The sequence below is a fragment of the Mandrillus leucophaeus genome, unplaced genomic scaffold, assembly GCF_000951045.1.
Source record: "Mandrillus leucophaeus isolate KB7577 unplaced genomic scaffold, Mleu.le_1.0 Scaffold39, whole genome shotgun sequence".
NCBI lineage: Eukaryota > Metazoa > Chordata > Mammalia > Primates > Cercopithecidae > Mandrillus > Mandrillus leucophaeus.
The window spans coordinates 3,081,904-3,103,417 of NW_012104142.1; the positions used below are offsets into that span (position 1 = coordinate 3,081,904).

General features: G+C 53.7%; 1 protein-coding gene across 1 annotated transcript in view; it reads left to right on the top strand.

Moving 5' to 3' along the window:
• The window catches only part of CDH23 (cadherin-related 23), a 310,969-nt gene that overhangs the window by 244,701 nt on the left and 44,754 nt on the right, over positions 1–21,514 (top strand). Inside the window, 5 exon segments of the mRNA XM_011991084.1 lie at positions 8,407–8,471; positions 10,700–10,937; positions 12,621–12,726; positions 15,712–15,839; positions 20,641–20,713. Coding sequence (XP_011846474.1) covers positions 8,407–8,471; positions 10,700–10,937; positions 12,621–12,726; positions 15,712–15,839; positions 20,641–20,713 — 610 coding nt within the window.

Consider the following 21,514-nt stretch of genomic DNA (forward strand, 5'->3'; position numbering starts at 1 on the left):
GCAGGAAGTATGGAGACACAGGAAGAGAGATGACACGAAGACACACAAGGCAGGCACCCTGTAAGGTGTGCCTGTAAGGGACCCTGTTCCAGGGCAAATCAATGGAAGAGGGTGAGAGATGATGACTGTTAATTGCAAAGACAGGCTGGGTAAGAAGGGGTTCTCAGGAAGGGGACAAAGAGACAGGAGAGCCTGAGCGCCGTTGGAATAGCAGGTCCCAGGACAGTGGGCATGGGATGTTGCACTGAGCACCAGAGGGCCGGGAGCTGGGCTGGACATAGAGTTCTGAATGCACAAGATGAAGGGGGACTACATGAGAGGGTGCCGTGGGAAAAGCCCCAGGTGGGTCAGGAAGGGCACCAGCAGCCAGCCAGACTGCCCCATCCTTCCAAGGTGGCCTCAGGTTGGGCCACACAGCTCCCTCCAATCCAGGCCCTGAGTCACCTGCACAGACCAAGACCAAGCCTGGGGCAGGGGTGGGGTCCTTCTTTAAGGGTCTGTGGGAGGCACCTGCTTGGGTATCTGAGGGTCTAGGCTCAGGGGCTACATCCTGGGAAACCACAGCCAGAGACCCCTGCCACCTTTGCTGGTGGGCATAGCTAGAGTTGCTGGGAGCCCGCTCTCTCCAAGCAGAAGGTAGGGAGCAGAAGCCACCATGGCAAGAAGGGCAAACTGCCTGTGGGGGCCCATTGGGCATCAACAGGGTGAGGAGGATGACCCTGGTAGGAGCACCCTGGATCCCATGGCCGAGGTCTCAAGCTCGGACTCAGATTTCTCAGGCTCAGACTTCGCTCCCCCAGCCCCACCAAAGGGAGCAGCAAGGGAGGGGAGGTCTTAAGAGCGCACGCCTTGGAGTTAACCATGTTGGTTCATGTTCTAGCGCTGTGACTGTGTCACCCTGGCCAAGTCAATTGACCTCTCTGAGTCTCCGTCCCCTCCTTCATCTATAAAGTGAGGATGCTATGGTGCTGGTCCTATAGGGCTGTTTGGAAGGTGGAATGAAATAAAGTGCAGGAAATGCTTGGTAAATTTGGTGGCACATAGTTAAGTGCTCAAAACGAAACGTCAGAGGGGCACTCTCTCGCCCCTTCCCTTTGCTACAGCCAGGAGAAAGACTGGCACTGCTGACTCAGGCCTTGCCAGACCAAGCATGTAGCCATTCCCCCACCGTAGGCTCCTCCAATCACCTTGTATTAACCTTGGAATTTCCCCCCATACGTATTTATTTTTTTCCTTTTTGTCAGCAGAAGAAAATTACACTTCTGCCGGCATTGTCCATCACAGAAATAAGCACTTGCAGATGCAATTATAAAGGCCCAAATGACGGAATTAGTTTTGCTGGTAATGCCGGCATTGGGGAGAATCAGAAGAAATGCCTTATAAATCAGGCGCTAGGCAGCAGCCAGTCTCAGCTGCACCCTCTCCCCCACATGCTGACTGCAGGGCAGGGGCTGACCGCAAGGAGGGTGCTGAGCGCCGAGCGGCCACTGATCTTCACTGCTCTTCCCCTGATGGTTCTGCTGAGGGAGGCTGTTGGGGGAGGCAGAGACTTCCTGAGCCCTCCTCCAGGCCTTGGTGCCAGCAGGTGCCCAGCTCTCTCCAGGAGCTACCTGGACTCCTTAGTGCCCAGGCGATGACTGGCCCATAGACTGACATACATCTGCCCAAAGACAGCTTCTCCAGGATGAATCTATCTAAGCCAGCAGCCTCAGTGACCTTCAAGCCCACTTTTAGCCTTGTTTTCCTCGTAGTTCTTACCACTGCCTGGAATTACATTACTTAGTTATTTCTCCCCTTGCTGCTCTGTCTCCCCATTCTGAGTTTGTGTGTGTGTGTGTGAGAGATGAGTCCCCCTCTGGCCTAGGCCGAAATGCAGTGGTACCATCTAGGCTCACTACCACCTCCGCCTCCCAGGTTCAAGCGATTCTCCAGCCTCAGCCTCCCGAGTAGCTGGGATTACAGGTGCGTGCCACCATGCCCGGCTAATTTTTGTATTTTTAGGAGAGGCAGGGTTTCACCATGTTGGCCAGGATGGTTTTGATCTCTTGACCTCAGGTTATCTGCCTGCCTTGGCCTCCCAAAGTGCTGGGATTACAGGCATGAGCCACCATGCCTGGCCTCCACATTCTGATTTTAAGTAGCAGTCCAGATTGTCATGCTTAGGATGTGACTTCAGTGTTGGGCACAGCAGCCAGCACATTGGAAAATTTCAAAAAAAAAAAATTACTGGGCCGGGCGCAGTGGCTCATGCCTGTGACCCTAGCATTTTGGGAGGCTAAGGCAGGCGGATCACAAGGTCAGGAGTTTGAGACCAGCCTGACCAACATGGTGAAACCCTGTCTCTACGAAAAATACAAAAATTAGCTGGGCGTGATGGCACACACCTGTCATCCCAGCTACTCAGGAGGCTGAGGCAGGAGAATTGCTTGAACCCGGGAGGCGGAGGTTGCAGAGAGCCGAGATCGCGCCATTGCTCTCCAGCCTGGGTGACAGAGTGAGACTGAGTCTCAAAAAAAAAATGTACTAAATATGTGACTGAACAAGTGTCTGGTCACTGTTTTCATGAAGGTGCCTTCAGCGGTGTGCCTGGCATCTTCAGCTGCCCCTGCACATCCTCTGTGCCTGTCTCCTTCTGGGCGAGGCCGGGGCAATAGGGGGCCTGAGTAGGCGCCAGGGCGTTGGAGGTGCTCTATAAACCCCACCTGGCCCCATGCAATCCAGCAACCCCTCTGTCACTGCTTGCTGCCCCCGTGGTGTCTGATCAGGGGGTACCAGCCCCACAGAAGGAAGGTAATGCTGACCCTCCATGGCTGGCAATGGAAATCAACCTTCTACTAAACTGGGCAGAGACGTTGAGCCCTGTATCAAAACTGAGTTAGATACAAACTTCTCTCCTTCACAGGCAGGAAAGTGGGGCACACACAGACAGTTTTCAGGAACGGCAGATTCTGCCGGGTGTTCCAAGAGAGGGATGAGCGGGGGCTCCTGGGTCAAGACCAATGAATGGTTAGGGACTCTAGGAGAGGGGCATTTGGGATGGGCCTCGGGGGTGGATCAGAGTTTGGAAGGCAGTTACAGAATGAAAGGATAGAGGAACTAGCAATGAGAGAACAGTCTGGGGTGCACCAGGGAAGAGGTAGATACAAGAACACTAAGGCCAACCAGACTGTGGACAGCCTTTACACTAGGGTCTGATATTAATTCAGCAGATCATAGGGAGCCATTGAAGGATTTTGAGCAGAGAAGGACGATAATTTTAGCTACTGGCTTTAACTTTTTGCCCCTGGGCCTCTTATGAGAACCTTGACAAGTAGTAAAATGCACTAGTGTGTACCTCTGAGTGCCAGCCAGAGCCGGGGGGAGCCATTAGATGGCAATGGAGACACAGAGGCGCCAGAGGGAGGAGCCTGGAGCACAGTTGAGGTGCTCACCTGGAGCCTTGGTTTGGCATCTTTTTTTTTTTTTTTCTTTTTTTGACAGCGTCTCACTCTGTCACCCAGGCTGGAGTGCAGTGGTGCAATCTCGGTTCACTGCAACGTCCGCTTCCCAGGTTCAAGCGATTCTCCTGCCTCAGCCTCCTGAGTAGCTGGGACTACAGGCAACTGCCACCATGACTGGCTAATTTTTCTATTTTTAATAGAGATGGGGGTTTCACCATGTTGACCGGGCTGGTCTTGAACTCCTGACCTCAAGTGACCCATCCGCCTCAGCCTCCCAAACCAAAGTGCTGGGATTACAGGCATGAGCCACCATGCCTGGCCTTTGATTTGGCATTTCTTAGGTACAATATGAAAGTGGCCACCTGGGCCATCCCCTTCCCCGATCCCTGTCGCCATCTGGCTGGCCTGTGAGACCTTGGAAGTTACTCTGCAGGGAGACAGACATGCTCATTCCTAGAACATCGCAGGGAAGGGGGTGTTTGTAGCAGGAAGAGGAAATTTTGTTCTCTATACTTAGGCCCTTGGCACTCCTCAAACCCTCCTTCCTAAAATGGGCCCAAGGGTCACTGTCTGTCTGCCACTTCATTTGTCTGTTGGACTTTTAGTTGGTAAGCCACAGACAAGTCTTGCTTGGGAGGAGGTTGTTTAAAAGGTACCATGACAAACAGTCACTTAACACCACTGCACCTCTGTTTCCTCACTTGCAAACATGGGTGGGAGGTAATAACAGTACTTACCTGTGGAGATCTGGTCAAAATTAAATTCATACATTGGTATGTGTCATGAGAACGTGGATGTAGTTGTAGTTATAGGTGACAGAGACAGACTTACCTTTCCTGAGCTGCCTTTATGTCCGGGCCCTGTACTAGGCCCTGGGCACATGTGGACCCCATGACCCCACACTGCCCTCTGGGAGCCACGTCCTGGTTGGGGGAGACACGCGTTAGCCTCAGCTTCGGTGCCTCAGTGTGATCAGGGCTGGGAATGCTGAGTGAGTGCAGGGAGGAGCCCTAACTTTGCCTTGGGGGTCAGGGAGGGCAGAAGGGTGTGAGCCAGGCAGGAGAGGGAGGGGCGCCGTTCAAGTGGAGGGGGCAGAGCTGCACGTGCTCCAGTCTGGGTCAGAGATGAGGCTAGACATTCAGGGCTAGGGGGTTTTCCTTTGAGCTCAGATCTACCGCCTCCTCCCAGGCCCAGGGCCCCTGACAGGCCCTGCTGCAGCCTGGCGCTGGCCCCACACCCGACAAGGCCCAAGGTCAGTGCTGCTACCTTCACCCTGGCAGGGGCAAGGAGCAGCTTTTCATCTAGTTCGGCTTCCTACACTTGAAAAATGAAAGCTCTCCCTCTCCTCCTCACCCAGGCATACATATTTCACACGGTCATTAGGCGGTGGCACTGAAGGACTCACAAATCTTCCCTGGTCAGCATCGGCAGCCTGGGCGGGCAGTGAGAGGCCCTGGGGACAAGGGTCACCGTGGGAGCCATGGCTGTGCCCAGTCCAACGTGGGCAGGGGAGGGCAAGCCTTGCAAGGGTTGGGGGTGTGAAGCCAGCTTCTGCTCTAAGACAGTCCAGTCCTGTCTCCTGGGGCTCATCACCTAATTTCCCTGGGCCTCAGCTGCTCCAGGCCCCAGGGTGAAGGGGATGGGATGCAGGCACCTCACACATCCTTCCTGTCCTGACAATCCAGAGCAATTTTGTGGGGCACCCAGATCTGAAGGGCTCATCCCCAGCGCTCAGATGTGACCTTCTCCAGGGGCAGCACGCCCCCCATGACCCAGGCCCCTCCCTTCCTGCACACCCGACTTTCTGCTTCTCAGCTGCTGTCCTCCGCCTCCTAGCCTGCTGTCTCTCCTCTACTTCCCTTTCCCTTTTCCTTCTGCCATTTGCTTCTCTTCTTTCCCCTTTCTTCTGAGTCCTGCCTTCTTTATCTTCACCCCAGTCTCTCTGCCCCTTCCCTATTTTCTCTGCACCACCCCCTTCTTATTCATTTTTCAGGCATTTAAGAAGCATCTACTGCATGCCAGGCACCGTCTGTGCTGCGCAGTGAGCACCACAGGTGCCTTCTCTGCCCTCGTCCTTCCCCAAACCCTTTTCCTTTGACAAAGGCAAATGATGGGGGCCAAGGAGGTATGGTTTGGTCACACAGTGACCTGGAACTGAGGTCTTCACCACAGTGACCCCTCGCCAAGGGGCTCAATGCATGGCAGTCACATCTTCCCGAGACCAAGCTACAGTTATAACAGTCCAACAAGACCATGCATTGATGACCGTGATTGTCAGTGGAACCTGGGGGAGGGAAGGGCTCTGGGATTCCTCCTGCTCCCCTTCTCCTCCGTCCCTGTAAAGTGAGGATGAATCTGGGGTTGCTTTGGGCAGTGTGGTCTCCTCTTGCCTGGAATAACCAGGCTCCCTTCCTTCTGAGAACAAGCACCCCTCTTGGCTCAGAGGAAATAACTGATGAAGGGCAAGGGCATGGCTAGATGGCACAGGATTCAAATCCAGCACTGTTCTTTCTCTAGCTGTGAAGCCTTGAGTGAACGATGTACTGTCTTGATGCCTCAGTTTCCCCATCTGTAAATTGGAGGTGGTGCTGATAATAGTACCTACCTACAGGGCTGTTGTGAGGGTGAAGGGGTTGTAGGTAAAAGGCATTCAGGAGCCAGCAGTGGCTGCTGCCATCGTGAGGAATGGTGCAGGCAGTGGGAGAGGCCCCGTCTGGGAGCCAGTCCTGGGTTGGAGGGTGGTGACATGGCTCAGTGCCTTCCTTTCACTTGTTCAGCACGCACCCCCAGAGAATCTGTGAGGAGCTCTGAGCCTGGGTGTGGTGGTGGTGGGGACAGAGGTCTGCACAGTCTGTAGGAGCATAAGCTGTGGGGATATTGAATGGAAATTCAGCACAAGAGGCAGTCCTATACAAGCTGGCAGCCCAGAGCCCTCAGAAATGGCATCTTTCTGTATAGCCAAGTGTTCTGGATAACTAAGATCTTAACCCTTTGGGTATAAACTTTTTTTCATTTCATTCATTTGGGATAGAAATATATTTTTCACTTATCTGCCTTCCTGAACTGAATATACTAAACACAAATTAGCTTTTCCTTGAAAATTCAGGCTTATCATAAAGAACATAGAATTTACTGGATTTCATAGAATCCAGGAACTTTGAAAGGAACCTCAAAAAATATTGAGCACAAAGGGATCAAAACATATTTTTAGCCGTGAGGGCTTTATCCACCTACAATCTTATAGAGATACCTTAAATACAAAACAGATGCAAGTGGACCCCAAAGTCAGTCTGAGGCCTTTCCCTACGGGCATCTGGTGGCAGGCAGCAGTTTGCCCCGCTCTAGGGCAGTGGCCTGGGAAGAGAGCAGAGGGCACATCTAGAACAGCGCCTTGCATGGATTATATGTTTCGTAAGTAACTATTGAATGAACAAATGATGTCATTTAGCCTGCACTGTGGATTAAAACCATGTCAGGGACAATATAGAAGCCAATGTTCCCAGTCACGAAAGCCAAACCCCTACTAGAACTTCAGGTCAGGGGAGATGGAGGAGGCCTCACTGGGATGGCCACAGAGAAGGAACACCAGGTGGGGGTGGAGAGGCCAGTTTCTGTCCTTCTGCTTCTGACCTGCTCCTAAGCCAGACTGGCAGCAGGCTTTCACCAGGCCTCACTGAGGTCTGAGCCTCCACTGTGTGACCTGTGAGACAGATGGAAATGTCTGTCTCCCTACCACATGGACAGCTGTGAGGGGAAACGAAGCCATAGTAAACCTGGATGTTCTTTGAAAATGTAAAAGGTATGACAGCCATGCAGGCTGCCACCATCATTGTCCTTGTCATCAGCATAAGGCTGGCCTCTCTCCTGTCTATCTCTTTTGACCATAAGTGATGCCAGCCTGGACCAGCCCAGTTAAAAGAGGTCTCAATTAGCCAGGCACAGCGGCTGATCCCTGTAGTCCGAGCTACTCAGGAGGCCACAGTGGGAGGATCCCTTGAGCCCAGCAGTTGGAGGCCAACCTGGGCAACATAGAGAGACCCGTTTCTAAAAAAAAAAAAAAAGAGAGAGAGAGCAATCTCAGTGAACTCACAAACCAAATCAAGGGTGAGGAAGGGATGTCAGATCAGATTCAGGATTCTAAGACTACCAGAATTTGGCTTTCTCTTCTCCTAGCTCGCCTGAGCTCTGGGTGCATCTTCATCCTCCCCAAACGTGCAGCAGGTCTCAGTTCATGTCTCCCGTGCCTAACTCTCTGGAGGAAAGCTTTTATCCCCAGCAACACAATAGGAAGAGTCCCCAGAGGATTCTGATGGACCCAGCTGTGGTCAAGGGCCATTCCCAGGCCAGTCCCTGTGGTCAGGGACAGGCAGGCAGTTCCCAGTCAGGCCTTTTGTGCAAGCAGAGGGAGGAGCCAGAGGAGACGAAGGCCACTGGGCAGATAGGCCTGCCCTATGCATGCAATGGATTTGAAAGAATTTCCAGGGTCAAAGAAGGGAGGGACCAGAGGGCTTCACCCAGTGGCTAGTACATCTGACTTGGAGGCTTTAAGGACTGTGAGAGAAAAACCAGAAGAACCCACCAGATGGCTGACACCCACCTTCGTTTGTGGTACTCTCAAAACCACAGGCTGTGATCCCAGGCCACGGGTCCAGGGTCTGTCTCCCAAGCTCTTGGAGCATCTGCAGAGAAGAAGCTTGCCCGGCCTGGAGGGGGCATGAACCCCCGTGAGCCCAGGAGGGGTGGTTTCACTCAGTTAGAGATGCCTGGTAGACCAGTCCTGTAGAACTGCACCTTCCAATATAAATTTAAACAGCCAATAGCGGCCTGTGGCATCCTTACTGAACAGCATGGTTCTAGAATATTCCACCTGGGCCAAAGGAGACATGCGAGAGGAATATGGATTTCCTGTGGACCTGAAACCTCAGCTGGGTCTGGCAGTAATGACTTCTTGTACTCACCGTTGCAGGCAACAGATAATGATGCAGGCACCTTTGGGGAAGTCAACTATTTCTTCAGTGATGACCCAGACAGGTGAGACTCTACCCACAGTCCCTCAGGCCCCTCTGCAGTGGTCCTTGGCCCTCCCCAGACTCATGAGATCTGGGAACTTTTCAGTGCCCAGGGAGGGAGGTGCTGGGCCCTGTGGCTAGAGCACTGGACTGGAAGTTGGAGCCCATGGGCACTGTGGCTGGTTTGACCCTGATCGTGGCACAGCCTTGGTCAAGTCTCCTCAGCTCTCTGAGGCACAGCTTATGTGACCCTCAAAAGATAGCCTTTAGCTTTGGGAATGGATCCATTATGTCTGTGAGAGGCTTTGAAGTACTAGCGACTGCATACCACCACCACCACCACCGCCGCCAGCCGCAGCAATTACGTGTCAGGCTCATCATGGCCAAGGGCTTCACACGCATTGTCTCATGTCATCCTCTCAGTGAAATGACAGAGGAACTCAGTCCTAGGCACTTTTATCATCCCCACTTTACAGGTGAGGAAAGTGCAACACAGAGAGGCTAAGTCACTTGTCCAAAGTCACACAGCTGTAAGTGCCATGGTCAGGCTTCTGCACGTGACCTTCACCACTAGGCTACACAGCCTGCCCCAGGAGGGCTGTCAATGTGCAGCAGCCCATGGGAGGGTTACTCGCCTCCCTGCCTGACACATGCCAGCCTTGCCCCATCACTCCTCATGGTAACATGGTCTAGGCTTGGTTTGGGGCCTTGTCTTCAATTAGTCCAAGCCAAAGGGCAGCCTTCTCACTTTCTTTTTTTTTTTTTTTTGGAAACAGAGTCTCGCTCTGTTGCCCAGACTGGAGTTTTATGGCAAGATATTGGCTCACTGCAACCTCCGCCTCCTAGGTTCAAGCAATTCTCCTGCCTCAGCCTCCTGAGTAGTTGGGATTACAGGCACCCACCACCACACCCAGCTAATTTTTGTATTTTTAGTAGAGATGGGATTTCACCATGTTGGCCAGGCTGGTCTCGAACTCCTGACCTCAGGTGATCCACCCACCTCGGCCTCCCAAGTGCTGAGATTACAGGCATGAGCCACTGCGCCCAGCCGCCTCTCACTTTTAACATGCTCAAAGGCCACGTGTCTGATGCACTGGGAAGCCCAGTGGAATGAGTGAGGCAGTGGGTGTCAACTTGAATGACTGACCCCGACTATCTGTGAGAAAGATCAAGAAAAGATGGGGAAGGAGCTGGATGCAGTGGCTCATGCCTGTAATCCCAGCAGTTTGGGAGGCTGAGGTGGGTGAATTACCTGAGGTCAGGAGTTCAAGACCAGCCTGGCCAACATGATGAAACCCTATCTCTACTAAAAATATAAAAATTAACCGGGCGTGGTGGCAGGTGCCTGTAGTCCCAGCTACTTGGGAGGCTGAGGCAGGAGACTGGTTTGAACCTAGGAGGCAGAGGTTGCAATGAGCTGAGATTACGCCACTGCACTCCAGCCTGGGCGACAGAGTGAAACCCTGTCTCAAAAAAGAAGAAGAGACAAGGAGATTGTTAGGGGCATCTGGCCATTCTCTGTCACTCAGTGATGGGGGCCTCAAATGGGAGGAAGGCACCAACATGGCTGAATGCACAGGGAATCCTTTCCCCAGGGGACCTGTGTTCATGTAGCCTTATCCTGGTCATCTTGGATGGTCTCACCTCTTCCCGTCTTCTGGGCCTGAGACTTTCCTCACTCTGAGCCAGAACCTTCCAGGCTTGGTGGTTGGCAGCTGTGGTCAGAGCACACAGATGTCAACTGACGTCTCAGATGAGGCTCCTAAGGGGACATTTAGAGGACGTAGTTGGAGGGGTTGTCTTGCCATACCTTTCTACTACCCAGGAGATGTCTACCAACCTCCCGCTCAAGGCTCATCTCCTCAAAGTCAAGGGGCAGCTCCCAAAAGAGGACCAACCACCCTGCCCTTCACCAGCTGCTTTCTGCCCATTCCTAGCATGCTGGTGCATCTAAATTTCTGCAATAGGTAGGAACTCCTGTTCACAGCAGGAGGGTTGTTCTGCCTGGTTTCCTCTTTGCTTAAATCAGGCGACTCCTCCTGCCCACCTCGTGTGATCCTGATCCCTGCCCCCACCCACCGCCTTTAGAAATAGCAGCTCTTCTCAGGGCAAGTGAAAGGGAAGGCAGATTTCAGACTTCATTTATTTCTGTTTGTCACTCTGGGCAAGGACAGGCTGGGAAATGCCGGCCCCATCAAGCCTGTTTTAAACCACGGTGTTCCTTCCCTCCATCCTCCCGGCCTGGCACAGATTCTCGCTGGACAAGGACACGGGACTCATCATGCTGATTGCCAGGCTGGACTATGAGCTCATCCAGCGCTTCACCCTGACGATCATTGCCCGGGACGGGGGCGGCGAGGAGACCACAGGCCGGGTCAGGATCAATGTGTTGGATGTCAACGACAATGTGCCCACCTTCCAGAAAGATGCTTATGTGGGTGCTCTGCGGGAGAACGAGCCTTCTGTCACACAGCTGGTGCGGCTCCGGGTAAGGTGCCAGGGAGCCCTGCACTCCTGCCATTCATCTTACCCTTCCCCCTGTACTTGCTTGCTTGCTTCTTTTTTGTTTTTTGTTTTTTTGAGACAGAGTCTCACTCTTTCACCCAGACTGGAGTGCAGTGGTACGATCAGAGTTCATTGCAGCCCCAAACTCCTGGGCTCAAGCAATCCTCCTGTCTCTGCCTCCTTAGCAGCTGGGACTACAGGCTTGAGCCACCGTGCCTAGCCTGTGCTTTCTTCTTGACCAACCCCTCGGGAACCCACTGCAAGAGGGGCTGACCTCCCATCCACAAAGAATGCTGCAGATTTGAGAGTCAAATTCTTGGTCTGTGTTGGGCCTTCTCTGAGCAACACCTCATGTCCTTGGTACCAAGTGGGGCTTTATATGTCTCAGCTTAAATATTAGGTCAGAATTAGCAAAAGATCCCCGTCCCCACCCATCCGCCGCCATCTCCCTTAGCAAGGGCATTGAGTGGGGAGGACTTCCTTGTGTCAGGACCCCCTTCAAACCCTTTAATGACTGACTAGAATCAGGAAGTGCTACAGCTGGAAGGAGCTACAGAAACCATGGAGTGCAACGCCATTTTACAGAAAGAGAACCCGGAGGGGAGACGCTTGCCCACGAAGACAGTTAGTAGAGTATCAGAGCCAGGTCTAGTCCTGGAATGCTATTCTCCAAGTGCTTCCTGCAACAAGTCCCCACTAGGCTTCAGTGACCTTTAACCAGAGACTTTTAAATGTCCCCCCTTCCCATGCTGCCTACCCAAAGGGATGGGACCCAGAACCTCCATTTGGAACTTGTTTTCGAAGCAGGCAGGGATGAAGGCAAGGCTGGAAGGGTGGGCACAGGGGATACCTAGGAGAACAGACCATGTGCCCGCCCAGGCTGTCCATGGCCCCCCATACAACCCTGTCCTGCCACGCCCTCCGTGCTCAGCTCCAGGTATATACCCCCAGTGATGGGGACCACTGGAGGCTCTAGAGTGAGGGATGACCTGGAAAGAAGCTCATTAATTCAGTGCCCAGAGAAGACAGCCAAGGGGAAGAGGGATCCCTGGCCCCACTCCAGGTGCCTTCCTTTCTCCTTGCTTTCATGCAATATGCGTGGATTAGACACCCACTGTGGCCAAACACTGGGTTGGCCTGTAGGTATGCAGCAGCAATCAAGAAACAAGGTTCCTGCTCACATGAAACTGATAGTCTAAGCGAGGGAGGCAGAAATTAGATAAGAAATTACCACTCGGCGTAAGGGGACCAGTGGGGTAAGGGGACCCAAGGCCCCTAACCGGGTCCGGGAGTCAGGGAAGGCGTCTGCAGGTGGGGGTGTTCCCGCTGGGGTTGGGGGTGGGAGGTAATTGTGTCTCAGCCTCTGGGAAGGCCAGGCCTCCACATTCTTCCTGGGCATCCTACCTGCCCTCTAGATTCCCCAGGCTGCCTCCACACACAGCACATGGAGGGGAGCAGGGAGTCTGCTGGAAGCCAGAGTGCGGCCTCTAGTTGAAGCACAAGGGGTGCCTCCCGGGTTCCTGGGCCAGGACAAGACCCAGGGCTGGATCACCCAATAAAGGAGCTGTCAGCAGGGCCAGCCTTCCCCTCCCTCCCAGCTGCCCACCCTCTTCTGGTCCTCAGCCTCCTGCAGGCTCACGGCTCTTGTCCGCCCTCTTCCTTCCAGGCAACAGATGAAGATTCCCCTCCCAACAACCAGATCACCTACAGCATTGTCAGTGCGTCTGCCTTTGGCAGCTACTTCGACATCAGCCTGTACGAGGGCTATGGAGGTAGGTGTGGGGCAGGACTCGGGGCCCAGCCAGGAGGAGGGCTGGGGGGCTCTCTGTACTCACACCTCCCTTGTGCGGGTGGGGCGGGCACCCCGTGTCTGCCTGACACCCTGGGCTACTCAGGAAGCTGCCCGGAGCACCTGGGGCTGGAGCGGGATGTGGCCTGAGTCGCCCTTCCGTAGGGTCAACATCTGTGTCTCTCCTCAGCGGGATGTGTCTCTGGTTCTCAGGCCATGGCCAGCCCTGCAATCGAGCCAGAAGAGTGATGGTAACAGAATCTCTGGGGCTCTCTGTTTCTTACCAAGGCTGCAGGCAGGTCTGTGGGATGGAAGCTCGTTAGCCAAGGCTCCCTACCCTTTGGGCGGCCCTGTGGGGCCAGGCACTCTGTACCATGCCCTGCTGCCTACTGTGGGTCCCCATCCCTGGAGCCCTGGCAGGAAATAGCAGCAGCAACCTCAAGCTCCAAGATCCCAAGAGAGACGACTTTGTTTTTCAGACGAGGCAGCTAAGGCCCAGAGACGGAGCAACTTGCCTGAGCTCACCCAACAAAGCTGCTGAGCTTGGCACCAAGTCCCTGTGTGGTCTGGCCCTTGGTTGCCTTGCGAGCCTCAACTCTCAGCAGCCCTTCCCCCACCAGAGTCCAGCCTCTTCGAACACTTTGACACTTGTCTCCCCTTACTGGTGTTCACTCCCATGTCTTTGCAAAGTGTGTTCCTTTTGCCAGGAAAGCACTACCTCCTTGCCCCTTGGTCCCGCGCCTCGCTTTGGCTGTCCAGTGTGTAGCCTCTGGCTAGCTTTAAGTGCTCATTTAACACTTCCTCCTTTGGGAAGCTTCTCTGATTCCTGGAGCCAGGGTTAGGTGCCCCCAGGGCAGAAGGGATCAATGTGCATTGAATGACTCTAGGTCCAGTGCTCACTCCTCCCACTGCCCCACAGTTTGTTCAGAGAAATGCCATTGTAGAAATTGCAGTTCTGACCAGAGAGGTGGCTCAGGCCTGTAATCCCAGCAGTTTGGGAGGCTGAGGCCAGTAGATCAATTGAGGTCAGGAGTTCGAGACCAGACTGGCCAACATGGCAAAACCCTGTCTCTACTAAAAATACAAAACGGCCAGGCGTGGTGGTGGGCACCTGTAATCCCAGCTACTTGGGAGGCTGAGGCAGGAGAATCACTTGAACCTGGGAGGCAGAGGTTGCAGTGAGCCCAGGTCGCGCCACTGCACTCCAGCCTGGTGACAGAGCAAGACTCCGTCTCAAAAAAAAAAAAAACAAAACAAAGAAAACAAATTGCATTATTTATGAAATCTACATCCATCTTTCTTTCTTTCTTTCTTTCTTTCTTTCTTTCTTTCTTTCTTTCTTTTCTTTCTTTTTTTTTTTTTTTTTTTTGACAGCGTTTTACACTGTCACCCAGGCTGGAGTGCAGTGGCTCTATCTCGGCTCATTGCAACCTCCACCTCTGCCTCCTGGGTTCGTATGATTCTCCTGCCTCAGCCTCCCGACTAGCTGGGATTATAGGCGTGCCACCACACCCAGCTAATTTTTGTATTTTTAGTAGAGATGGGATTTTGCTAATGCTGGCCAGGCTGGTCTTGAACTCCTGACCTCAAGCCATCTGGCCACCTCGGCCTCCCAAAGTGCTGGAATTACAGGTGTGAGCCACCGTCCCCGGCCCATCCCTCTTTCAAAAACTTAAAAGTTCCATGCTTCTGCCTGCCTCCATACCTCATCCTCCTCTCAAGTAGAAGAATCCCCCTTAGATTTTATATTACTAAAGCAATAATCTTGTTTCCCTTTTCCAAATAGAAAGGTGTAATTTAATATTGTTGTAATGCCTTCTAAGACCTCCCATGCCCCCTACTCCCAAGCCAATATGCCTTCCCTCCCCAGTTGAGAATCAATGGCTTAGCACAAACAAGTACTAATGGAGGGACTTCAGGCATGTGCAGTGGTGGGGATATTTCAGGGCAGGGGCATGTATCTTAGCTCCCTGCAAATCCTGCCTCTCAGCCTGGGTCTGCCTTTGGCGTTAGGGTTCTTCACCCACCTCTAAACAGAGTTCTGTTGAAGGTAAGGTCTGCAGCACCCAACCCTGAGTACCTCCCCATGAGGTCTAAACAGTGCCCAGAGTAGGTGACTGGATGGGCATGAAGAGCCCATAGCATAAAGTGGGGAGGAAATGGAGGGAAGAGAAGAGAGAGAGAGACGCCAGGGGCAGTTGGCTCACACCTGTAATCGTAGCACTTGGGGAGGCCAAGGCGGGAGGATTGCTTGAAGCAGAAGTTCGAGACCAGCCTAGGCAACACAGCCAGACTCTGCTTCTGCAAAGAAAACTTCATAAATAAAAATAAATAAAGGAGAAGGGAGGGAAGAAGATTAGAGAACTAGGGCTAGAGGAGACTGAGGAGGATCCTGCCTTCTGCACCCCACTGCCTGGTCCTCCCTGGCATCCCCAATGCTGGGCAACAACTGGGGAACTCTGTGCTTACCTGGAGAGAGGAGTAGTGACAGGGAGGGCTACAGGGCCCGAGGCATGACCCTGTCCTCCGAGCAGCTTCCAGACTGATGAGGGGAAATCCATAAAGTGCCGGATGAGTGAGTGAGACAGACAGACAGACAAGCAGGCAGGAGTGCCTACTAAGAAAGAGCCTGGGTTCTGGAGCTCATCTCCCCACTCTATTGAGTTGAGAGCTGTGTGACCTTGGGCAAGTTACTGAACGTCTCTGAACTTGGTTTCTTCATCTGTAAAAGTGGGGCTTACATTACCACCAAACCGGCTATCACCTCATGGGCTCCGCACAGGGTCCGACACACTTCAGGCAGTCAGGAAACCTCAGTCGAGATGGTGAGGCTCCAGGTGTTCAGAAAACAAGCCAGAGCTGGCCCGGGCCATGCCAGCCATACCTTCTTTGCCCAAAGGGGACCCCTGGCTGGACGGGCATCTCAAGTCTGCTTACAGAGGGATCTGGCCTGTTCCTGTCATTTCAGTGATCAGCGTCAGTCGCCCCCTGGATTATGAACAGATATCCAATGGGCTGATTTATCTGACAGTCATGGCCAAGGATGCTGGAAACCCCCCTCTCAACAGCACCGTCCCTGTCACCATCGAGGTATTTGTAAGTACCCAGGGCCTCTGGCCTTGCCCTTCCGGGAGCTGAGAGTCAGGTGAGGAGGAAATGTCGTGGGCTTCCTTCATTTATGGCTGCGTTCTGTGAAGAACGGGAGAATTACTGGAAGGTCATCTTCTCCCTTCTCCCTCTCTCCCTATCCTGCTCTTCTTTTTTTTCTTCCCTTTTCCACTCCTCTGAAGATCTAAAGGGGTCTGAAACCAAGCCACAGTTTGTCTGACATGAATATCAAGCACACCTTAGTGCTTTCTGTGTCTGAAATTATCAGTTGCTGAATCCATCTCCACGCTGGTTCGTTTGCCCCATGCCACACCGGGATGCAGAGTGTGGTATGACAGCGGGACCAATGGGCCTCTCCGCATGGAGACCTCCCCGCACGCACCTGTGCACGCACTGCCTGCCCCCCTCCCCATCTGTGGGAGACAGCGAATGCGTGTTGATGGAAGAGTTAGTGCATTATCGGCTCCGGGAGGATTAGATCAGATTGTCAGGTTCGGAGATGCGCTGTGATTTGACATAAGCTCAGGAAAATCTGCCCCTGGAGCAGGCATGCTGGAGAGCCTTCCTCTCACAGCCAGCTTCACCAGCAGCCTCTGCCACTGCCCCACACCGGGCCTTAACAAGCTCTTTCTTCTCAACCTGAGGCTGAAGCTCCAGGGCCAGCTCCCAAGTGGAAAGGCCCTTGTCTGGGTCGGGAACCCTATTTGCTTGCTGAGTAGGATGGAGCTGGAATGATGGGAAAGTCAGTGTGATGCCTGACGGGGGAGCCTTCCAGATGGCCACGTGGGAGCAGAATTTAGGGGTGGCCAGGAGAGTGAGGCTCTGCAGAACCAGGATAGCAAAGAGAAGGGCAGAGAGTTGGGGCCCTGCTTCTGGAGTCCTTATGCCTGGCACCTCAGGCTTCAGGGAGTGTCAGGGGAAGGAGGACAGGGACCAGGAGATCTTCAGAAGCCTTAAAACCGGCCTGGGCCAGGCTCTGTGGCTCATGCCTGTAATCCCAGTACTTTACGAGGCCAAGGTGATCACAAGGTCAGGAGTTCAAGACTAGCCTGGCCAACATGGTAAAACTCCGTCTCTACTAAAAATGCAAAAGTTAGACGGGTGTGGTGGCGGGTGCCTGTCATCCCAGTTACTCAGGAGGCTGAGGCAGGAGAATCATTTGAACACTGGAGGCAGAGGTTGCAGTGAGCCGAGATTGCACCACCGCACTCCAGCCTGGGCAACAAGAGCAAAACTCCATCTCAAAACAAAACAAAACAAAACAAAAAACCCCACCTGACTCAAACCTGTAACCTCCCACCTAGAAACAGCGAGGGTAGGGAACAAGAATGCATCCCCTGGCAGTCATGACCATGGCTGGCACTCTTTACCCCATGGCCCGACCCGGACCACATCACCCAAACCTGGCCTTAGTTTCCCAGACTTGACCACAGCCCCCAAGCCTCCTCTAATCCTAGCTACCCTCACAACCCTGACCAACCCACCCGTCGCTTTCAACCAGCCAGGATGCTGCTCTGCACAAGGAGGCAGTGAATTCTGTGCTGGGCCCCCAGTAGGACAAGAAGGTGACTGTGTATCCTGCTTCACTCCCCAAGAAGACACCAAGTGGAAAGAGGGGTGTGGCTGTGGAGGCATATGGGTCTGAAACCTGGCTCTGCTACCCTCTTGCTGTGTGACCTGGGTCTCTGAAACAACATCCTCATCTGCAAAATGGGGATAATCGTGGTACCTGCCTCATGATATTTTTGTGAGGATGAAATGGGATTGTGCAGGTGGCACCTGGCACCTGGAATGTTGGCTGTCATTACAGCCAATAAGACAGCCATGCATAACAGCAGCCACACCCGTGCCCCAGCCTGTCACTAGTGCAAATGGGAGTTCCCGTGAGTGGGCTGAGGCAGAGAGGGAGCCGTTCAGGCTTTGGGGAGTGGATGCTGGAGAGGGTAAGAGTAAGGGAGGTCTAGGGAAATAAGTTAAGTGTTCTGGCTAGCCCGGGGCTGGACAGACCTAAGTAGCCAAATGGAAATTAAACTGTGCTGAGCTCCAGCAATGTGCCAGGTCGCTTCACATGACCCAGTCCCTTTCAGTCCCACTTTACAGATGGGGAGGCTGAGGCTCCAGGAGGACTCAGGGTCACCAGTGCCTTTCTTTCTTCACCTTTCTTCCTTATTGGCAGAGCTGGGACTTAAACCCTGACCTGAATGACTCCCATGTTGATATTCTTTCCACCACAGCCACAGGCCTGGAACCTTGGTCATCCCTATCCACATATGACTGAGACCGGAGCTTCTCAAAGTTCCCTGGGCCCTGGAATTCCCTGGGGATTTCATTAAAAGGCAGATTCCTATTTAGTGGGTCTGAGGCAGGGCTAGGATTCTGTGTGTCCTCCCAGCTCCCAGGTGATGTGGATGCTTCTGGTCAGGGGACCACACTTTGAGGAGCAAGGCCTTCAGAGACCCACCCTCATGAGATTTTGAAACCCGAGCTCTGCCCCAAACCCCAGACCTGTCCCAACCTGTAGCTCAGCTAAGGCAGGGACCGGAGCATCTCGTTGTGCCTCAGCCCCCCTCAAAGGGACCAGAGCATGCAGGGAGAGGAAGGCGAAGGGACTGAACTCCCTTTTTGCCCCTGCAGACAAAAGTGTGATCCGCAGCCTCCCTCCCTGAGACCACAGAGGAGGTGGGTGGGGGTAAGAATCCGCCTCACTTTGCACTTGGCAAGCCAGGGTGTGCCCTGGCAGGAAACCACAGTGGCCTAGTAGAAGGGACCCCATTTTCAAATTCCCTCAAAGGCATCCCAGGGACCAGCAGGGGCCCTGCACTTCCCTTTGGAGTCCACCCTAACCGTGGGGCAGCCAGAGAGTCTGGCAACAAAGACAGGTGCCACCTTGCTGTGAGTGAACATTGTCTCTCAAGCAGGGCCTCTGGATGACAGTCACTTGTGTCTGAGGACCACACTTGAAAAGGTCACCGCCTTCAGGCTGATTTTGCACGTGGCTGGCTTTTAAGTAGCTGTCACTTGGCTAAGCGGCCTCCTCCCTCCACAAAAAGGATTTTCTCCCAATTGGAATTTAAAAACCCAGCAGCAATGAAGTCGTGGATGGCAGCATTTCCTGCACAGGTTGGGGTGAGGGAGAGGCAGATGGAAACCACGGGGCTCCAGGAGGAGGAGGGGCTGGAGGGGCCAGGTGATTCTTTTTCATCCACTGCTTGTTGGTTTTTAATAAAGAAGTCAAACTCGGTTTGTAGATTTCCCATTAGGGGACAATAAGCTTTTGTAGAGCGAGCCGCTGAATTAGAACTAATAGCAAATGCAGCGCCAAGATCCAGGGAAATATCACCGCTAATAAGTTTCTGCCTCATGCTCTGTCACTGACATTCTCCGCACCGTTTCGTGCAGCCAGGCTGAAGCTTAAATGTATAAGTATATGGGGCACTCGCACCCGCACCAGGGACGGGGAAGATGCCCAGGCATGCAGCTGGGGCATTGGACATCAGGGGAATCCTGAGACTACTGGGTATCTGGGGAGAGGGGCAGGTCAGCGTGAGCCAGGGTGCCATCCAGAGCCAAGGGACAGATTGGAGAAAGAGAGGATCACTCCTTTCTGGGCACCCACAATCTTAGCAGGCTGAGATTCTCGGATGTCCCAAGGGGTGTGCAGCCAGATAGCATGCCCCCATCTTTCATGGCTGCTCCATCAGCAGAGACTCCAGCAAAGGGGGCTTCGTACAGGATCCTTTCCCTCTAAGAGCTCGCAGTTCCACGAGAAGCCAGGCCCTGTCATGGAACTCCTATTTGCACTAGCAAACAAACAGGAACTGCCGAAGACTGTAGCATAAAGACTGGCCAGCAGTGCCGGGACTCAGCCTGACTCCTGAGCTCTGCACTGGACTCTTGGGAAAGGGGAGATGGTCATGAGTCAAGTGGGCTGGGGAGGCTTCCTCCAAGAAGTAAGCAGGGAGGAATTCTTGTTGAGAGATTGCAATTCTTGTCCAGTGAGGATAAGAGTATTAAAGGGCAGGAAAGCCTCTTCTCATTGAAGAGGAAGGGCCGCGGTGTGGAGGAGTTGGGGGATGCGTAGGAGGAGGCAGAAGCTGCCCACCCCACCTTGCCATTCCCAGCCCCTCAGCCAAACACCATCCTCTGGCCACTGGCGAAGGCTGGGCTAGAAGAGCTATTGCGTTAGAACTGACAGGAGTGGGGCTCTGGGCCAGGGGTGGCCCAGGGGCTGGAAGAGCCGTTGTTCTTGTGTGCAAGGAGGAGTCTAGCTGTACCTGCCAGCAGCCAGCCCAGGGCCAGAGTTTGGGCTCTGGGAACCCCCGACCCTGACCTGCCCCTGCATACTTCGGTATCTTTGGGGAGAGTCCTAGAAGCTTTTGTCATCATCCTGGTGGACCTACACAGGGGTCCAAGTGGGCATTCTCAGCATGGGAGCTGGGGGTGTGAGTGCTGGAGTGAGCTTGGGGCTCAGCTGGAGGACCAGCGGGGAGGCTGGGGACCTGGCAGCTGTTGGCAGTCCCAGCTGCTGCCGGCACACTCCCTCTCCCTGGGCCTCCCCATCCCTTCCTGAGGCCTGCATGTTTCCCCAGGGCTGGTCCTACCTCCTAGAACTGTAGCCTGCCAGAGGGTTACCTGACTGCCTGTGACACCTCACCTGGCTCTGGTTATACGGAGAGGCCAGAGCTCTTTAGTGCCAGCCTGGCCTAGCCTAACTCCTTGGTGCCCACCTTAGACATCCGGCCAGCCACCTGCCTCCCTGGCTCCTGCAACCTGTCTGTTTTCCTTCCAGGATGAGAATGACAACCCTCCCACCTTCAGCAAGCCCGCCTACTTCGTCTCCGTGGTGGAGAACATCATGGCAGGTACAGGCTCAGGTCGGGGGGTGGGGGGCACATGAAGGTAGGCAGCCAGCAGTCACGGCACCCAGGATGTGCAGACTCCGGCTCTGCACACAAATTCTGAGAGGTCCATGGCTTTCTCTTTCCCCAGCCAAGCTCCTTGACAAATCGGGGAGCCTTTGGAGACATCTAGTTACCTGCCAGCTAACAGCTAGTTACAGAGCACCTACTATGTGCAGGTGCTGTGCTGGGCACTTGGTTCCTGCTCTCCTTTAACTATAGTCTAGTGGAGAAAGAATAATGATCCATGATTAATTAAGCAATCTTGATTAAACAGTCCCAAGTGTGCAGAGGGCTCTGAGACTACAGTACTGAGAGGCAGGTCCCAGGGGTCATGATTTCAGAGAAGTGGCCTTACAGCATGACATGTGTTCCTATGTGAGGATGCAATTGACAGGCTAATCTCTGGGCCAGGCTCAGGTTGCAGGGCTCAGCTTGCAGACCCAGCACCACCAGCTGTACACTCAGGTTCCAAGGGATCTGTTCTGCCCTCAGGGCAGGCTGGCAGCTTCACCCTTACCCTCAGAGCAAATGATCCCAGCAAGGAAAACACCCATGTCAGGAACTGCTGCGGTGGCTGAAGGAGATGGGAAGGTTGGAGTCAAGGACAATAGAGTCAGAGATGCTGGAGTCATGGATGGTGGAGTCAGGGACACTGGAGTTAGAGACACTGGAGTCAGGGATGGTAGAGCCAGGGATGGTAGAGTCAGGGATGGTGGAGCCGGGGTGGTGGAGTCAGGGGTGGTGGAGCCAGGGGTGGTGGAG